Source organism: Mustelus asterias, chromosome 4, assembly GCF_964213995.1.
Source record: "Mustelus asterias chromosome 4, sMusAst1.hap1.1, whole genome shotgun sequence".
NCBI lineage: Eukaryota > Metazoa > Chordata > Chondrichthyes > Carcharhiniformes > Triakidae > Mustelus > Mustelus asterias.
Window position 1 is genome coordinate 57829138 of NC_135804.1, and position 16692 is coordinate 57845829.

At 45.0% G+C, this 16692-nt stretch overlaps 1 protein-coding gene across 6 annotated transcripts in view; it reads left to right on the forward strand.

Moving 5' to 3' along the window:
- Positions 1-16692, forward strand: part of kifc3 (kinesin family member C3) — a 62729-nt gene that overhangs the window by 30496 nt on the left and 15541 nt on the right. For 4 of the 6 annotated variants that reach the window (XM_078211092.1, XM_078211095.1, XM_078211093.1 and 1 more), the window contains exons 3-11: positions 69-134; positions 243-383; positions 4055-4246; positions 6345-6518; positions 6822-6969; positions 7595-7725; positions 13994-14105; positions 14298-14479; positions 16062-16166. In XM_078211092.1, coding sequence (XP_078067218.1) covers positions 69-134; positions 243-383; positions 4055-4246; positions 6345-6518; positions 6822-6969; positions 7595-7725; positions 13994-14105; positions 14298-14479; positions 16062-16166 — 1251 coding nt within the window. The remainder of the gene's footprint in view (positions 1-68; positions 135-242; positions 384-4054; positions 4247-6344; positions 6519-6821; positions 6970-7594; positions 7726-13993; positions 14106-14297; positions 14480-16061; positions 16167-16692) is intronic. The other 2 variants (XM_078211098.1, XM_078211096.1) reach the window with 1 other exon arrangement.

Genomic DNA, 16692 nt, shown 5'->3' on the forward strand with positions numbered 1-16692 from the left:
AAGTAACAGGCAATACGTGAAATATTGTGATGGGTATGTGCATCTAACCCCTGGTGTTGTGCCCACAGCTCGAGGGGGTGGAAGCGAAACTGTCTGACCAGACGCAGGAACTGAACAGGCTGTGCTCTGAGCTGGTGAGACTCCTGTATTGTTACCATGAGCAGACACTTGTTACCATCTTGTGTTCCGGAGCTTGCCTACCCGTGGGTGATTGAGACTGATTGTCTGTCTGTCTATGGCAGGGTACAACCGACCTGGAGAAACATTTAGAAATACTAGTCTTGGAGAATGATCGACTGAAGCAGGAATTAAATGGCTGCCAGCTTCAGCTACAACAGCTCCGGATCTCTCTGACTGGGTGCACCGGCTGTGAGCACAGCAAGGTAAGAGTGACCTTGCATTTATGTAGTGCCATTCATGATCTCAGCTTGCCCAAAATTGCTTCACAGTCAAGAGTTATTTTGAAATGTTGTCACTGTTGTAGGAAGTGAGACAGTCAATCTGTACACAGCACAGATGTACAAAAAGGCCAGGATCTGATTAAAAACGACATTGATTTTTTTTTGCGTGATTTTGGGTGAGGGATAAACTTTGGCTGAGACCCTGGGGAGAGACCCCCCCCGCCTCCACTGCCCCCACTGAATAGTGCCACAGAATGTTTTCCATTTACCGCAGAGGGCAGCTGAATTCTTGACTTAAAATCTTATTTGATAGACAACTCCTCTGACAGTGCAGCACTCTGAGTCATACTGGGATAGAAACACCAATGCTATCAGTGAGCCACAGGTGACCTGTAGGTTACAGGGTGAGCACCAAGCTGGGTGCTGCCATATCTCATCCCAAGTGATCCAACTTACAAAGGGCTCTATGCCCTGTACCCAATATGTCCACTAAAGATATGGCCCTTTGTAAATTGGATCACTTGGGGTATGTTGAATGCTCTACAGGAAGGCAATTATGTTAAATTCATTCTCAGGATGTGGCTGTTGGTGACATAAAAGCTGACATTTATTCGCCATCGTAGCTTCCCTTGTGGTAATAAGGATCTGCCTTCAGCTGCTCAAGCCCATGTGGCGAAGGTATTCCCCCCCAATACTGTTAGGAAAGTTACAAAGGGAATAGCGAGGAGAGAGTCTCTCGCTCTGCTCTCTTGCACAGTACATCTCACAAATCTACTGGAGAAATATTCTGGATTCTTTTATTTAAGTTAAAAGTTTATTTATTAGCCACAAGTCGGCTTACATTCACACTGTAATGAAGTTACTGTGAAAATCCCCTAGTCGCCTCAAGTTGTAGGTGACACCTCCTGTATTGCCTTGAGAAGAGTGGATAGGATATACAGCACAGAAACTGGCCATTCAGCCCAGCCAGTCCATGTTAGCGTTTAAACTGCACACAAACCTCCTCCTGTCTTTCCTCATCTAAAGTTATAATCGTGACCTTCTGTTCATTTTGCCCTCATTTGTTTGTCTCTAACTTGTAAATTTTTGATTTGATTTATTATTGTCACATGTATACAGTGAAAATTATGTATCTATACTGAGGCAACCACTCTTTGGGTACATGAGTTTCTTCTGAATCTTGGAATCCTTGCGGTGCAGAAAGAGGTCATCCAGCCTATCTAGTCTGTACCAACTCCAAAAGAGCATCCCACCCATACCCTCCCCTCCACCCTATCACCATAACCCCATGCATTTACCATGGCTAATCCACTTACCCTACACATCTTTGGAATTTCCTAATGGGTTACTTTATGATTATCTGATGATCTCTAGTTATGCTGTTCCCCACAAGAGGAAACACTCTCTGCGTTCACACTCTCAAAACCTTTCTTAATTTTAAAGACCCCCTATCAGGTCACCCCTTAGTCAAGAAGAGACCCGGCCTGTTGTTCCTTTTCTGATCTGTATGCCATGTATTTCTGGTATCATCCTTGTAAATCTTCTCTGCACCCTCTCCAGAGCCTCTGTCCTTTTTATAATATGATGACAGGACTCAGTGCAGTACTCCCATGTCTAACCAAGTCTTGATACATAGAACATAGAGCATTACAGCGCAGTACAGGCCCTTCGGTCCTCGATGTTGCGCCGACCAGTGAAACCAATCTCAAGCCCATCTAACCTACACTATTCAATTACTCTTTCAAATTTAAGGCTCACATTTGTAAAACAAAATATTTATTAAAAAGGTCTTGCTTATCGTTTCCTACTGTTGTTATTAAATCAAGCAATCAAATCCCTACAGTGCTGAGAGAGCCCATCTAGTCTGCACTGGCTTTCCCATACAGGCCTTCCCTTCTGCTCTATCCCTGTAACCCCATGCATTTTAGCATGGCCAATCTACCTTACCTGCACATCTTTGGCCTTTGGCAGGAAACCGGAGTACCAGGAAGAAACCCACGCAGACATGGGGAGATTGTGCAAACTCCACACAAACAATCACCCAAGGCCAGAATCGAACCTGGGTCCCTGACGCTGTGAGGATGCAGTGCTAATCACTGTGCCAATGTGGTGTTCCCATAAGCTTTGTATAATGTCCAGGTGTTGAGTTCGGAGCAATCTTTGTTCTTTTATGTTATTTTTCAATTTTTAATGAAATTAATATTCTGCTGAACTATTTGGAACAAGCAGGAGAGGCTGTGAACAGCTACAGTATCATTGTTAGTTTTGGGTCAATAAGTGAATTTGTGTTAAAGGATTAGGGATGTTGAAAGTACAAAGTTTAAGATCAAGGAGAATTGCAGAGTGAACCATGCAAATTATCAGAATAAATCAAATCTACAAATCCCATGGCTACCTCATGCTGTAGATCTTTGATTAGCCTAGTCTAATCCAGCTCATGTGTCTTGCATTCAAAAACACTAGTTCACACTGCAGGAATGTTGAAAACTGACCATGTGCTGATCTGGAGCCCCTATCACCATTCAGTTCTGCCAAGCACCTGATTGCTGAATGCAAGGTGAGATCTGCAGCAGAGCTTTTGTTCACAAGCCCAGTGGAGGGGGAATCTGAAGGGAAGGATATTTTGCCCACATCTTCCACCATTGCTTATTTCTCACTGGGCTACAGTTCATTGGTGCTAATGTTCCTCGTGTGTGGGTCTAGAGATGCAAGGTGGAATCTGATTCTGCTGTCATCTACTAGGCGTACACTCCCGTTCACTGGCAGGAGTTGCTGATGAGTAGAAACATGGGTGAGCTAGCAGTTTTTATTTCTCATCCAACCAAAGTCTGGTTGTAAAGGCTAGTCATAGTATCTCCACTGATACCCAATTGATCAGCTAGCTCACTATAGACTCAATCAAACAGAGGGTCTCTGCAATTGGCATTAACTTAGCAGCAGATCCATCGGTCTAAGTGTTTTTGAGTGGAGTTTTGCTTGCCAATCCCTGCAAGTATTGAATCGGTGAGCCTGGATGGATAAGTTGACTATTTTTCTTGGAACAAAGGGGAAAGATATCTGACATGGTGGTAATGGAAAGCTGGATCAGTGTGGAACCTCACACATAATATATATGAAATAGGGGCTGGAGTAGGCCCCTTGAGCCTGCTCCACTGTTTAATATAATCAAGGCTGAAATAACTCCAGTTTCCTGCCCTCTGTTCCTTACTGCCCAAATCAATCTGTGTCTTGAATGGACTCGTTGAGCATCCACAGGACTCCGAGCTAGAGCATTCCAAAGATGCAGTGAAAGCGGAGATGAGGATCAGGTGCAGTGGAGGCTGCAGACAGGAGATCATTGATCCCAGTCTTGGCAGTCGCACCCAAGTTAAAATATGACAGGCATTTCCCCACACTCGGTGTTAACAATGAAATGACTGTGCTTCAATCTATTGCTGTTGACGCACCTGCCCTTTTTGGCTGGTTGTTGGCACCTGTTGGTAGCAGCAGATTCATTGTAAACATATCTAAACTCAGAAAATATAGAAATGTGCCACAATTCCAATAGCAACTGAAGGGGGAAGAAAGTGTAAAGTTTCTGAGGGACGTGTTGGCAGGTTTTTCTACTGACTTTGAGAATTTTAACAAATCCTGTGTTCTAATCCCTGTTGCAGGAAAACACACAGTTGCGAGAGCAAACAGCTGATCTGCAGCTGGAGCTGGGAGAGAAGACACAGCTCCTGGCCAAATTACAGCAGCATCTCAAAGATGTCCTTCAGGACAAGACTGAGAGAGAGGAGAGGCTGAATAAACAAATTAGGGACTGCCATCTAGCCCTGGCCAAGCAACCCACGCCATCAGTTAAGGTAAACGTAATTGTGCTTCCAAAACGAGCACCACAGGGAAGTGGAGCCATTGGGTTGGAGCATCAGACTTTATATTATGAATGTGGAGGAAGTTGGTTTGGATATTGTTAGCCTTTAATGTATTAAATTGCACAAAATGTTAGCTGAAGCCATATTGAAGATGTGTGTGTTAAGATCAGGAAATTTTGTGGTGCATGTATTTGCCTCTCTCTGAACTTTATATCCCTGGGTGGCTCTGATTTCTGCTACATACTTGGCTCTGTATCTCTCTCTCATTTTTAAAAGGCTGAATTTGTTGGCACCACAACCCTAGGGTGAATACTCCGTGCACCGGATCCACAGCAGCACCCACACTTGTTAGAGGAACACTGGGAAACTCAGCGCTCAGGTTTGGGAAAGTTTTACACACACAGCCTGTGGACTGGAGGCTAGGATACTTGGCAGTGTTTTTAACTGGAGTCTGAACTAAACAAGCAGCCCTCTCTTACTGCCACCTGAGCTCTTACAGTCCCTGCAAGGCCTTCCTCAGTCTGGGTCTTGGCCGTGTTACAGGGGAATGAGTGAGGGCCAGAGTCCCTTATTTGTGTGCAAGGCTGGCATTTTTAATATCTATAGCCATGAGCTTATCGGTGGTGTTTGCATTTCAGTGTTTGGCACTGGGCAGAGAGAGAGTTTGGTTTATGGGCGCCTTTTGATAACATTATTGTCTTTGTTGTGCATACTGCATTGAGCAAATTTTAATTGAAGTCAGGAGTGAGTGATTGTAAAACCAAGATTATGCCTAAATTTTATAGGGAGAGATTAAAATAGAAAGAACTTGCATTTGAATAAGGGCCTTTTACAACCTCAAGGCATCACAAAGAGCTTTGTAGCATTTTGTTCTATTAAAATGCAGTCACTGTTGTAGGATGCAAAGCATTTGCACTTCAAAAACATCAACAAACAATAATACGGCAACGACTAGATAATCTGTTTTAGTGATGAAAGGATAAATACTGTATAGCACACCAAAGAAAATTCCACTATTCCTCCCTAAAATAGTGCTGTGGGATCGCTTATATTCTCCTGAGTTGGCTTACAGGCCCTCGATGTAACTTCTCACCTGTATCTCTGATAGTGCAGCCCTCCCTTGGTGCTGCACTCCAGTGTCATCGGCCTGTTCAAGTCTGCAGAGTGGGACTTCAATCCATAACCTTCTGATTCTGGACGCAGTTTACCACTGAGCGAACATGCCTCCGCCACCACCTTTGTGGACACTGAGGCTTATCTTTTTTATGTTCAAGGTTTTTCACTACCAATGTGATGAAAAACCTTGAACATAAGAGAAGCCTCAGTGTCCACAAGGGTGGTGGCAAACTCCGGGGTATAGACATCCTGGAGGCATGTTCGCTGACTGGTGAACTGTGTTCACTTCTGCCAAAAGGCCTTTCAATAAGGAGAAATGGGAGAAGGTAGAGAATGATGTCTGATTTTGTCTAAACATGAGTCTTGGGAGGTGTCTGGCTTTCAAATAACATTTTACCTCACAACCAACCCTAAGGTTATTGGGTGTTAATTATTTTTTCTTTGGATAGAGCAACAACAATTAAACAATATTACTTACTTGCCTCTGCCTCAGCATCCTGCCCCCTCATCAATTAAGTTTAACCCTTTGGAGACCTCACTAGCTTTCTACAACCTCTTGCTGCTACAAGCTGATATGATCAGAGTGTGATCAGGGCAAACTCTAACCTGTTGCATATAGATGTGAACTAGTGACATATCCAGGCAAGTGTTCCATCAGAAAATACTTACTTTCCATCTTCTTCCTCCTCTCCCGCCCCCCCCCCCCCCCCCCCCCACCTCCGTCCCATTAATTTCAGCTACCATTATTTTCATCTTGCCACATAAGGAAGTCTTTGTACTAATTGTAGATCTTCACAATTTCAATATAGTGGCTGAAAATTCCCCACCTACACGAAGCTTGGCAATGCTCTGTACTCTGCTCCAGGGTTCCATATCCGTGTTAATCAGCTGGATAGGGAGATGTAAATGTTTTGGCCTCGGGAGTCTGGGTTTGGTGAACATAATTCATTAACCTTATTTTTAAACTGTGCAGTATATTACCAAAAAGATAGAAGTTGAGTCATCCAGGACAAAGCAGGATTTGGAAGAAGCCCAGGCCAGGAATCATTACCTTCAGGAGCAGATTGCTATCCAGAGACGGGTACTGGCTGAGCAGGAACAACAGCTTCAGGACTCCTGGCGGACATCAGCCCAGCTTCAAGCTCAGGCAAGTCCAGGATGTTTTCTTTTCCCTTCCACTAACATTAATGAAATTCCAGTAACTGGCTATCTCTTGTTAATTCAGGCACTGATGTGGCTAATCCTGAACCATAGCCAAGAGCATGCCGAGTTACTTTGATATCTTGTTAACCTCTCAAGTAGAGAAATCCAACTCAATTATACCGTGTGAATTAACTTGGAATTTACTTGCTTGTTTGATGTACTTTCTATACTGCACACTGTTCCACACTGCATTGTGTGGAAGGTTCTAGGCCTACTCCCTAGCAATGACATTTGCTTTAAACTGTAGGTCATGATGTATGAAGCAGAACTTGAGCGGACACGTGGGGAGATGCTTGAGGCATTTCAAGCAATGGAGGATGAGAAGAACCAGGCCATTGAGGAGGTCTTCCTGCAAGCCCGAACTGAAATGAAAACTGTGCATGAGAATCTGAATGGTAGGTGATGCAGAAGAGGCAGTGCACAGTCAGCACAAGGAATAGACATTTAGTGGGGTCTGTGAACAATATGTGAATAATAATGAGTGATGCACCTTAGCTCATCTGTTGTGTGTGGAGATCCTTGTAGGACTGGATGGAATGTGCAGGATTACGAGCAGGGTCAGATTGGGTGTAATGTGCAGGATTATGAGCAGGGTCAGATTGGGTGTAATGTGCAGGATTATGAGCAGGGTCAGATTGGGTGTAATGTGCAGGATTATGAGCAGGGTCAGATTGGGTGTAATGTGCAGGATTACAAGCAGGGTCAGATTGGGTGTAATGTGTAGGATTATGAGCAGGGTCAGATTGGGTGTAATGTGCAGGATTACGAGCAGGGTCAGATTGGGTGTAATGTGCAGGATTATGAGCAGGGTCAGATTGGGTGTAATGTGCAGGATTACGAGCAGGGTCAGATTGGGTGTAATGTGCAGGATTACGAGCAGGGTCAGATTGGAGTTGGGGCGCATTAGGGAGGTAGTCAGTGAAGGACCGATGTGAGGTCAGCACGATGTACATCAATGTAAGACTGAGGAGGAAGCTGAGGGACTTTCCACTGTATTGAACCTCTCCTCTTTCCCTGCAGGCGTTCGAATGAATCTGCTCTCCATCCAACCCGCCCTAAAGACGCTGACCAGTGATTATAACTGCCTCAAAAATCATGTCCGTGATTTTCCATGTTTGCTGCAGGATGCTGTCAATCAGACAAAGAGGGAGGTGAGCTGCCTTTCCATAACGTATTGCAGTGTTCACTAAGGAAGTGGAGTGTGTCACCATCATATGAGTGTGCAAGAGGCTCATTGATGTCAGTCAGTGCAGCCTGAGCATGATTAAGGGACTAACTATCTTTCTCTTCCACCTGCTGTGGTGGTAACTCTTTAGTGTATCAGCCATACTTTAAGGTCACACTACTAAAGTCATAGAGGTTTACAGCATGGAAACAGGCTCTTCGGCCCAACTTGTCCATGCTGCCCTTTTTTTAACCACTAAGCTAGTCCCAATTGCCCGTGTTTGGCCCATATCCCTGTATACCCATTTTACTGTCTAAATGCTTTTTAAAAGACAAATTGTATCCGCCTCTACTGCTGTCTCTGGCAGCTTGTTCCAGGCACTCACCAGTCTGTGTGGAAAATATTGTCCCTCTGGACCCTTTTGTATCTCTCCCCTCTCACCTTAAACCTATGCCCTCTAGTTTTAGACTCCCCTACCTTCGGGAAAAGATGTTGACTAGCTGATCTATGCCCCTCATTATTTTATAGACTTCGATAAGATCACGCCTAAGTCTCTTATGCTCATAATCATAGAGGTTTACAGCATGGAAACAGACCCTTCGGCCCAACTTGTCCATGCTGCCCTTTTTTAAAATAAATCCCAATTGTCCGCATTTGGCCCATATCCCTCTATACCCATTGTACCCATGTAACTATCTAAATGCTTTTTAAAAGATAAAATTGTATCCGCCTCTACCACTACTTCTGGCGGCTTGTTCCAGACACTCATCACCCTCTGTGTGAACAAATTGCCCCTCTGGACACTTTTGTATCTCTCCCCTCTCACCTTAAACCTATATCCTCTAGTTTTAGACTCCCCTACCTTTGGGAAAAGACATTGACTATCAAGCTGATCTATGCCCCTCATTATTTTATAGACCTCTATAAGATCACCCCTCAGCCTCCTACGCTCCAGAGAAAAAAGTCCCAGCCTATTCAGCCTCTCCTTATAACTCAATCAAAGAACAATACAGCACAGGAACAGGCCCTTCGGCCCTCCAAGCCCGTGCCGCTCCCTGGTCCAAACTGGACCATTCTTTTGTATCCCTCCATTCCCACTCCGTTCATATGGCTATCTAGATAAGTCGTAAACGTTCCCAGTGTGTCCGCCTCCACCACCTTACCTGGCAGAGCATTCCAGGCCCCCACCACCCTCTGTGTAAAATATGTCCTTCTGATATCTGTGTTAAACCTCCCCCCCTTCACCTTGAACCTATGACCCCTCGTGAACCTCACCACCGACCTGGGGAAAAGCTTCCCACCGTTCACCCTCTCTATGCCTTTCATAATTTTATACACCTCTATTAAGTCTCCCCTCATCCTCCGTCTTTCCAGGGAGAACAACCCCAGTTTACCCAGTCTCTCCTCATAACTAAGCCCCTCCATACCAGGCAACATCCTGGTAAACCTCCTCTGTACTCTCTCCAAAGCCTCCACGTCCTTCTGGTCGTGTGGCGACCAGAACTGGACGCAGTATTCCAAATGCGGCCGAACCAACGTTCTATACATCGGCAACATCAGACCCCAACTTTTATACTCTATGCCCCGTCCTATAAAGGCAAGCATGCCATATGCCTTCTTCACCACCTTCTCTACCTGTGATGTCACCTTCAAGGATCTGTGGACTTGCACACCCAGGTCCCTCTGCGTATCTACACCCTTTATGGTTCTGCCATTTATCGTATAGCTCCTCCCTACATTATTTCTACCAAAATGCATCACTTCGCATTTATCAGGATTGAACTCCATCTGCCATTTCTTTGCCCAAATTTCCAGCCTATCTATATCCTTCTGTAGCCTCTGACAATGCTCCTCACTATCTGCAAGTCCTGCCAATTTTGTGTCGTCCGCAAACTTACTGATCACCCCAGTTACACCTTCTTCCAGATCGTTTATATAAATCGCAAACAGCAGAGGTCCCAATACAGAGCCCTGCGGAACACCACTAGTCACAGGCCTCCAGCCGGAAAAAGACCCTTCCACTACCACCCTCTGTCTTCTATGACCAAGCCAGTTCTCCACCCATCTAGCCACCTCCCCCTTTATCCCATGAGATCCAACCTTTTTCACCAGCCTACCATGAGGGACTTTGTCAAACGCTTTACTAAAGTCCATATAGACGACATCCACGGCCCTTCCCTTGTCAACCATTGTAGTCACTTCTTCAAAAAACTCCACCAGGTTAGTGAGGCATGACCTCCCTCTCACAAAACCATGCTGACTATCTTTAATGAGTTTATTCCTTTCTAAATGCGCATACATCCTATCTTTAAGAATCTTCTCCAACAACTTCCCCACCACAGACGTCAAGCTCACCGGCCTATAATTACCCGGGTTATCCTTCCTACCCTTCTTAAATAACGGGACCACATTAGCTATCCTCCAATCCTCTGGGACCTCACCTGTGTCCAGTGACGAGACAAAGATTTGCGTCAGAGGCCCAGCGATTTCATCTCTCGTCTCCCTGAACAGCCTTGGATAGATTCCATCAGGCCCTGGGGATTTGTCAGTCTTTATATTCTCTAACAAACCTAACACTTCCTCCCTTGTAATGGAGATTTTCTCCAATGGTTCAACACTCCCCTCCGAGACACTCCCAGTCAACACATCCCTCTCCTTTGTGAATACCGACGCAAAGTATTCATTTAGGATCTCCCCTACTTCTTTGGGCTCCAAGCATAATTCTCCACTTTTGTCCCTGAGAGGTCCGATTTTTTCCCTGACAATCCTTTTGTTCCTAACGTATGAATAAAATGCCTTGGGATTCTCCTTAATCCTGTCTGCCAAGACATTTCGTGACCCCTTTTTGCCCTTCTAAATTCCCCATTTGAGTTCTTTCCTACTTTCTTTGTACTCCTCCAGAGCTCCCTCCGTTTTTAGCTGCCTGGACCTAACATACGCCTCTCTTTTCTTTTTGCCCAGTCCCTCAATTTCCCTGGTTATCCACAGTTCTGGAGAATCCTACCCTTCCTATCCTTTTTTACAAGCACATGCCTATCCTGCAGCCCTAACAATTGTTCCTTAAAAGACTCCCACATGCCAGATGTGGATTTACCCTCAAACAGCCTCTCCCAATCAAGAGCTGCCAATTTCTGCCTAATCCCACTAAAGTTAGCCTTCCCCCAATCCAGCACCTTACCCTTGGGACACCACTCATCCTTTTCCATCACTATCCTAAAGCTAACAGAATTGTGGCCACTATTTGCCACATGTTCCCCTACCGAAACTTTGAAGACCTGACAAGGCTCATTCCCCAGTACTAGGTCCAGTGTAGCCCCTCTCTAGTCGGTCTATCTACATATTGTTCCAAAGAACCCTCCTGTACGCATTTTACAAATTCCTCCCCATTCAGAGTCCCAGCTCTCAGCGATTTCCAGTCTATATCAGGGAAATTGAAGTCTCCCACTACAACAACCCTATTTTTCCTGCACCTATCCAGTATCTCCTGACATATCCATTCTTCCGCTTCCCTTGGGCTGTTGGGGGGCCTGTAGTATACCCCCAACATAGTGACTGCGCCCTTCCTGTTTCTAAGCTCCACCCAGAGTGACTCATTACACGACCCCTCTGAATTGTCCTCCCTCTGCACCGCTGTAATATGCTCTCCAACTAATACTGCTACTCCCCCACCTCTTTTGGCCCCTCCTCTGTCTCGCCTAAAACACTTGTACCCCGGAATATTCAGCTGCCAGTCCTGTTCCTCTTTCAACCAAGTCTCTGTCACCGCAACCACATCCAAATTCCTCGTGAGCATTAAGGCCCTAAGTTCATCTGTCTTACCTGCTACGCTCCTTGCATTGAAGTATAAGCACTCCAGACCTCCAGGCCCAGTGAGGTCATCCTCCCCCAGAATGCTCTTCTTTGCCAGCCTTGTCCCAGCCCCAAGCTCGTCCCCAGCCTCTACACTTGTAGACCTAATATTTTGATCCCCACCCCCCTGCCATACTAGTTTAAACCCCCCCGAACTGCACTAGCAAAACTCCCAGCCAGGATATTCGTGCCCTTCCAACTTAGTTGTGACCCATCCTTCTTGTACAGGTGCCATCCTCTCCTGAAAACTTCCCATTGATCTAGGAAAATGAAGCCCTCTTTCCTGGACCAGTCCTTTAGCCAAGCATTCAATTGTACTAACTCCCTATTCGTAGCCTCACTGGCACGAGGCATTGGGAGCAGCCCAGAGATGGCCACCCTGGAGGCCCTACTTTTTAGTCTATTTCCCAACTCCCTGAATTGCTCTCGTAGGATCCCCCTGCTCTTCCTATCTACGTCATTTGCACCAATGTGTACAATGACATCCATTTCTTTATCTTCCCCTTTTAAGATGCCTCCTATCCGCTTGGAGACATCCATTACCCCAGCACCAGGTAGGCAGACTACCATCCTGGAGTCCCGTTCGCACCCACAGAATCGCCTGTCCGTGCCTCTAACCGACGCATCCCCCACCACTATTGCTCTCCTAACCCCTCTCTTTCCTTTCCGGGCCACAGAGCCTGACTCTGTGCCAGTGACCTGGTCACTGTGGCTTACCCCTCGAGAGTCATCCTCCTCCACACTATCCAAAACAATATACTTGTTTTGGAGTGGGACAACCACGGGTGACCCCTCCACTAATTGCTCACTCCCCTCCCCTCTCACACCTGTCGCCGAGCCCTTCCTATTATGAGAGACAGCCACTGGAGTACTCTCTGATACATTACCCTTCTGACCTTTACTCCTCCTAACTGTGACCCACGTGTCTTCCTCCCGATGTAACTCGTTCCCTATAACTCGTGTCAATTATTCTCTCACTCTCCCTGACTAGACTAAGGTCAGCAATCTGCAGCTCCAGTTCCGTGACGCGGTCCCTCAGGAGCTGCAGTTCCACGCACCTGGCGCAAATGTGAACCTCCGGGAGGCTAGGTGTTTCCAGGAACTCCCACATCCCACACTGGAAGCACCGAACTGGCCTATCATTCATAGTTACCCTTTTCCTATATAGGTTTGGATAAAAATAACTTGCCCTGCCTCGCCCTTACCGCCTAATCCATCAAGTCCCAGTAGCATCTTAGTAAATCTTTTCTGCACTCCTTCTAGCTTAATAATATCCTTTCTGTAATAGGGTGACCAGAATTGCACACAGTATTCCAAGTGTGGCCGTACCAATGTCTTGTACAACTTCAACAAGACGTCCCAACTCCTGTAATCAATATTCTGACCGATGAAACCAAACATGCCGACTGTCGCCTTCACCATTCTGTCCACCTGTGACTCCACTTTCAAGGAGCTATGAACATGTACCCCTAGATCTCTTTGTTCTGTAACTCTCCCCATCCCTCCCATTAACTGAGTAAGTCCTGCCCTGGTTCAATCTACCAAAATGCATCACCTCGCATTTGTCTAAATTAAACTCCCATCTGCCATTCGTCAGCCCACTGGCCCAATTGATCAAGATCCTGTTGCAATTGGAGATAACTTTCTTCACTGTCCACTATGCCACCAATCTTGGTGTCATCTGCAAACTTACTAACCATGCCTACTATATTCTCATCCAAATCATTAATATAAATGATAAATAACAGTGGGCCCAGCACTGATCCCTGAGGCACACCGCTGGTCACAGGTCTCCAGTTTGAAAAACAACCCCCTACAACCACCTTCTGGCTTCTGTCAAGAAGCCAATTTTGTATCCGTTTAGATACCTTACCCTGGATCCCGTGAGATTTAACTTTATGCAACAATCTACCATGCGGTACCTTGTCAAAGGCCTTGCTAAAGTCCATGTAGACAACATCAACTGCACTGCCCTCATCTACCACCTTGGTTACCCCACCAAAAAACTCAATTAAATTTGTGAGACATGATTTTCCACCCTCGAAGCCATGCTGACTGTCCCTAATCATTCCTTGCATCTCTAAATGCCTATAGATCCTGTCTCTCCGAATACCTTCTAACAGCTTGCCCACTACAGATGTTAGGTTCTCTGGCCTGTAGTTTCCAGGTTTTCCCTGCAGCCTTTCTTAAACAGAGGCACAACATTTGCTACCCTCCAATCTTCAGGCATCTCACCTGTGGCTGTATTAAGCAAAGGAGGTTGTGTTAACCTACCTTTTGTGTACTGATAGGCTGCCATGTGTCCTACATTACCACAGCGACTACACTTCAGCTGTAAAATGCTTTGGAACATCCTGAGGTTGCGAAAGGCACTAAACAAATACAAGTCTTGCTTTTCATTCTAGATCTACCAGGCAGTGGAGGAAGCGCAGAAAACAAATCAGGATCTGCTGCGCAAGTACAAGCGAGAGATGCAGCTGCGGAAGAAGTGTCACAATGAGCTGGTACGGCTCCGAGGTGAGTCAGTACTCTAACCTGGAGCTCGTTGTTCAACAGCTATTGTACAATTACTGTGGATAGGAGGCCATCAGTCCGAGCAGCTCACAGTGCCTGCTATAGGGAAGGGAGATGATTGTAAAAAGCTGACTTTACTTCCTTGACACTCCTTATTCCATTTCTTTGACACCACCTTCCTGCTGTTTTTTTCAGGGAATATCCGTGTGTTGTGTAGGGTTCGGCCTGTAAATCGGGATGATGGCACCGGGCTCGACACCAGAAACATCATTTCCTTCGACAATGATGACGATGCGGTTCTGTATGTGTCACACCGTGGCAAAACCTCTATGTTTGAGCTGGATAAAGTATTTCAACCACATGCAGTGCAGGCAGATGTAAGTGATCAGATCATGAGGACTGATCCAGTGGCTCTCTGGATCTTGCGCAAGGTTGTAAGCACTGTGGTTAGTAAAAGATCTAAGTAGTAAGAAAAGAGGTCAGTTTATAGGAATTGAGTGATATCAGTTTAGTGAGATGAGAAACAGTCAAGGTTCATCTAGTTTACTTTCTAACATCTAGTCACAAGATATGATAATGGAGTTATTGACCAATAGAGTAATCAATCTTTATCAATAATTCTGCAACTCACTCAGGAGTAATGTGAAGAAAACTTCAGTTCTTTAATTTTGTTGAATAAGTTTTTCAGCTAAGATTATCCGTTATCTAGTATGAATTTATTTTCATCAGTTTATCTCCTGAGAATCAAGGACAAGTAAAACAATACCCTATGCACTTTGTGACATTGTTTCCTCAGGGCTACTCCCTGTTTCCTGTTGCCTTTTTGTGGGAAAATAGCTCCGGTTTCTCAGGTGTTTGGTGTCGGTAATCTGTTCATTCATTTAGCCAGTTGTATGGGGATTTTTTTACGCTTGATCTTGATGCCTTAAAACATGCTTTTGTCACAATTTTACAATTCCTCCACTGAAGTGTCACGATTGACATTCTGCGAACACCACCAAAACCGATCACTCACCTCAATGCTGTATGTGAATCTTGCTGTGTGCAAAATGGCTACCCCATTTGCTTACACAACTGTGATTTACACTTATAAAGTATTTCGTTTGGGGAGGAAAATCTGCCATCCTCGCATGGTCTGGCCTACATGTAGCTCCAGATCCACAGCAATGTGGTTAACTTTTAAATGCCCTCTGAAATGGCCCAGCAAGCCACTCAGTTCAAGGAAATTTAGCAATGAGCAGTAAATGCTGGTCCAGCTAGCGACACCCACATCCCATGAATTATTTTTTTTTAAAAAAGCTCTCTTGGTATTTCTGACAATAATAAGATGCACCATAAATGCAAGTCTCTACATGACACAATTTTGCACAGGGTAGGAAGGTTATAAATGGTTTCGTGTAAGGAGCGCTGATTTAAAATGAACACATCTAAACCAGTCAAAGATCTCATCTCTTCCAAACATTGCCTGGGTTCTGGCTGAGTGGGTGGCATTTGTGTTGGTTCAGTTTGTGGTTACTGGATCAGCTGATCCTTTGCTTTGGATTCATTCACTTCTGGTCAAATAGTCTGGACTTTACTAAAAATTCACATTGTTCAGAATCATCCTGGCTCTTTGTGAATTGGTATCTAACTCATCCAAGTCAATTGATAATTCTCGTAACCCTCGAATGTAGACTTGAATCTTCCAGGCCAGGGGGTGGGAAAAATAATAAAAACAGAAAATACTGGAAAGAGTCAGCAGGTCTGGCAGCGTCTGTGGAGGGAGAAACAGTTGATGTTTTGAATGCTCTTCTTCACCATCTGCAGTATTTTGCTTTCATTGTCGTGGGAAAAGTAAACTAGTAGCTGAGCTTTGTTGTGGAGTTTGATTAGTTTAACATCCAGACTTGTGTCTTGTAAAACCTTTGAGATATCGTCAGAATTCTAAATATTCCTCTGTCTTGTCATTTTAACCCTCAGATATTCCAAGAGGTCCAGGCCCTCATCACTTCCTGTATTGATGGATACAATGTCTGTATTTTTGCATATGGACAAACTGGTTCTGGCAAGACGTATACTATGGAGGTAGGGTTTTTTAATGGCGGTCTTGTGGCTTCATTCTAAATGGATAAACACTTGTTTTAAACTGGCCTCCTTCAATCCTGTTCACATATACACTCTCCAAACTCTGCAATGTTACATTAGTTGATGTGAAGGATGAGGATATCCTGTGGCTTCTTGAAGCAACGATACCTCCCCTCTCGAAGCGCACCAACACCTGCGTGTCATTAACCCTGGAACTAGTGAAAATCTGAGCTTACTAATTGGCTTCTTCGGCCTCTGTTGCACTTCTGAAAGAAGCCAGCTATTTTCAGCTACCTCTTCAAAAGGGTCTTCCAAGCCCTTTTCCTATGAGAAGCACTGGAAAAATCAAAGTCCTGAACAGCAGTCTTTGTTCCAAGGTGTCTAACACTGTCCTGCTCAACAAGTCCATGTTTCATAATGGAATGTAAGTTATTATAAATCTAGGTTTCCTATTTGATCATGGGATTGCCTTCTTTGTGTACTTTCCCATCTCAGCTATTTTGTCAGTAAATTCTGCCAAGTCTGT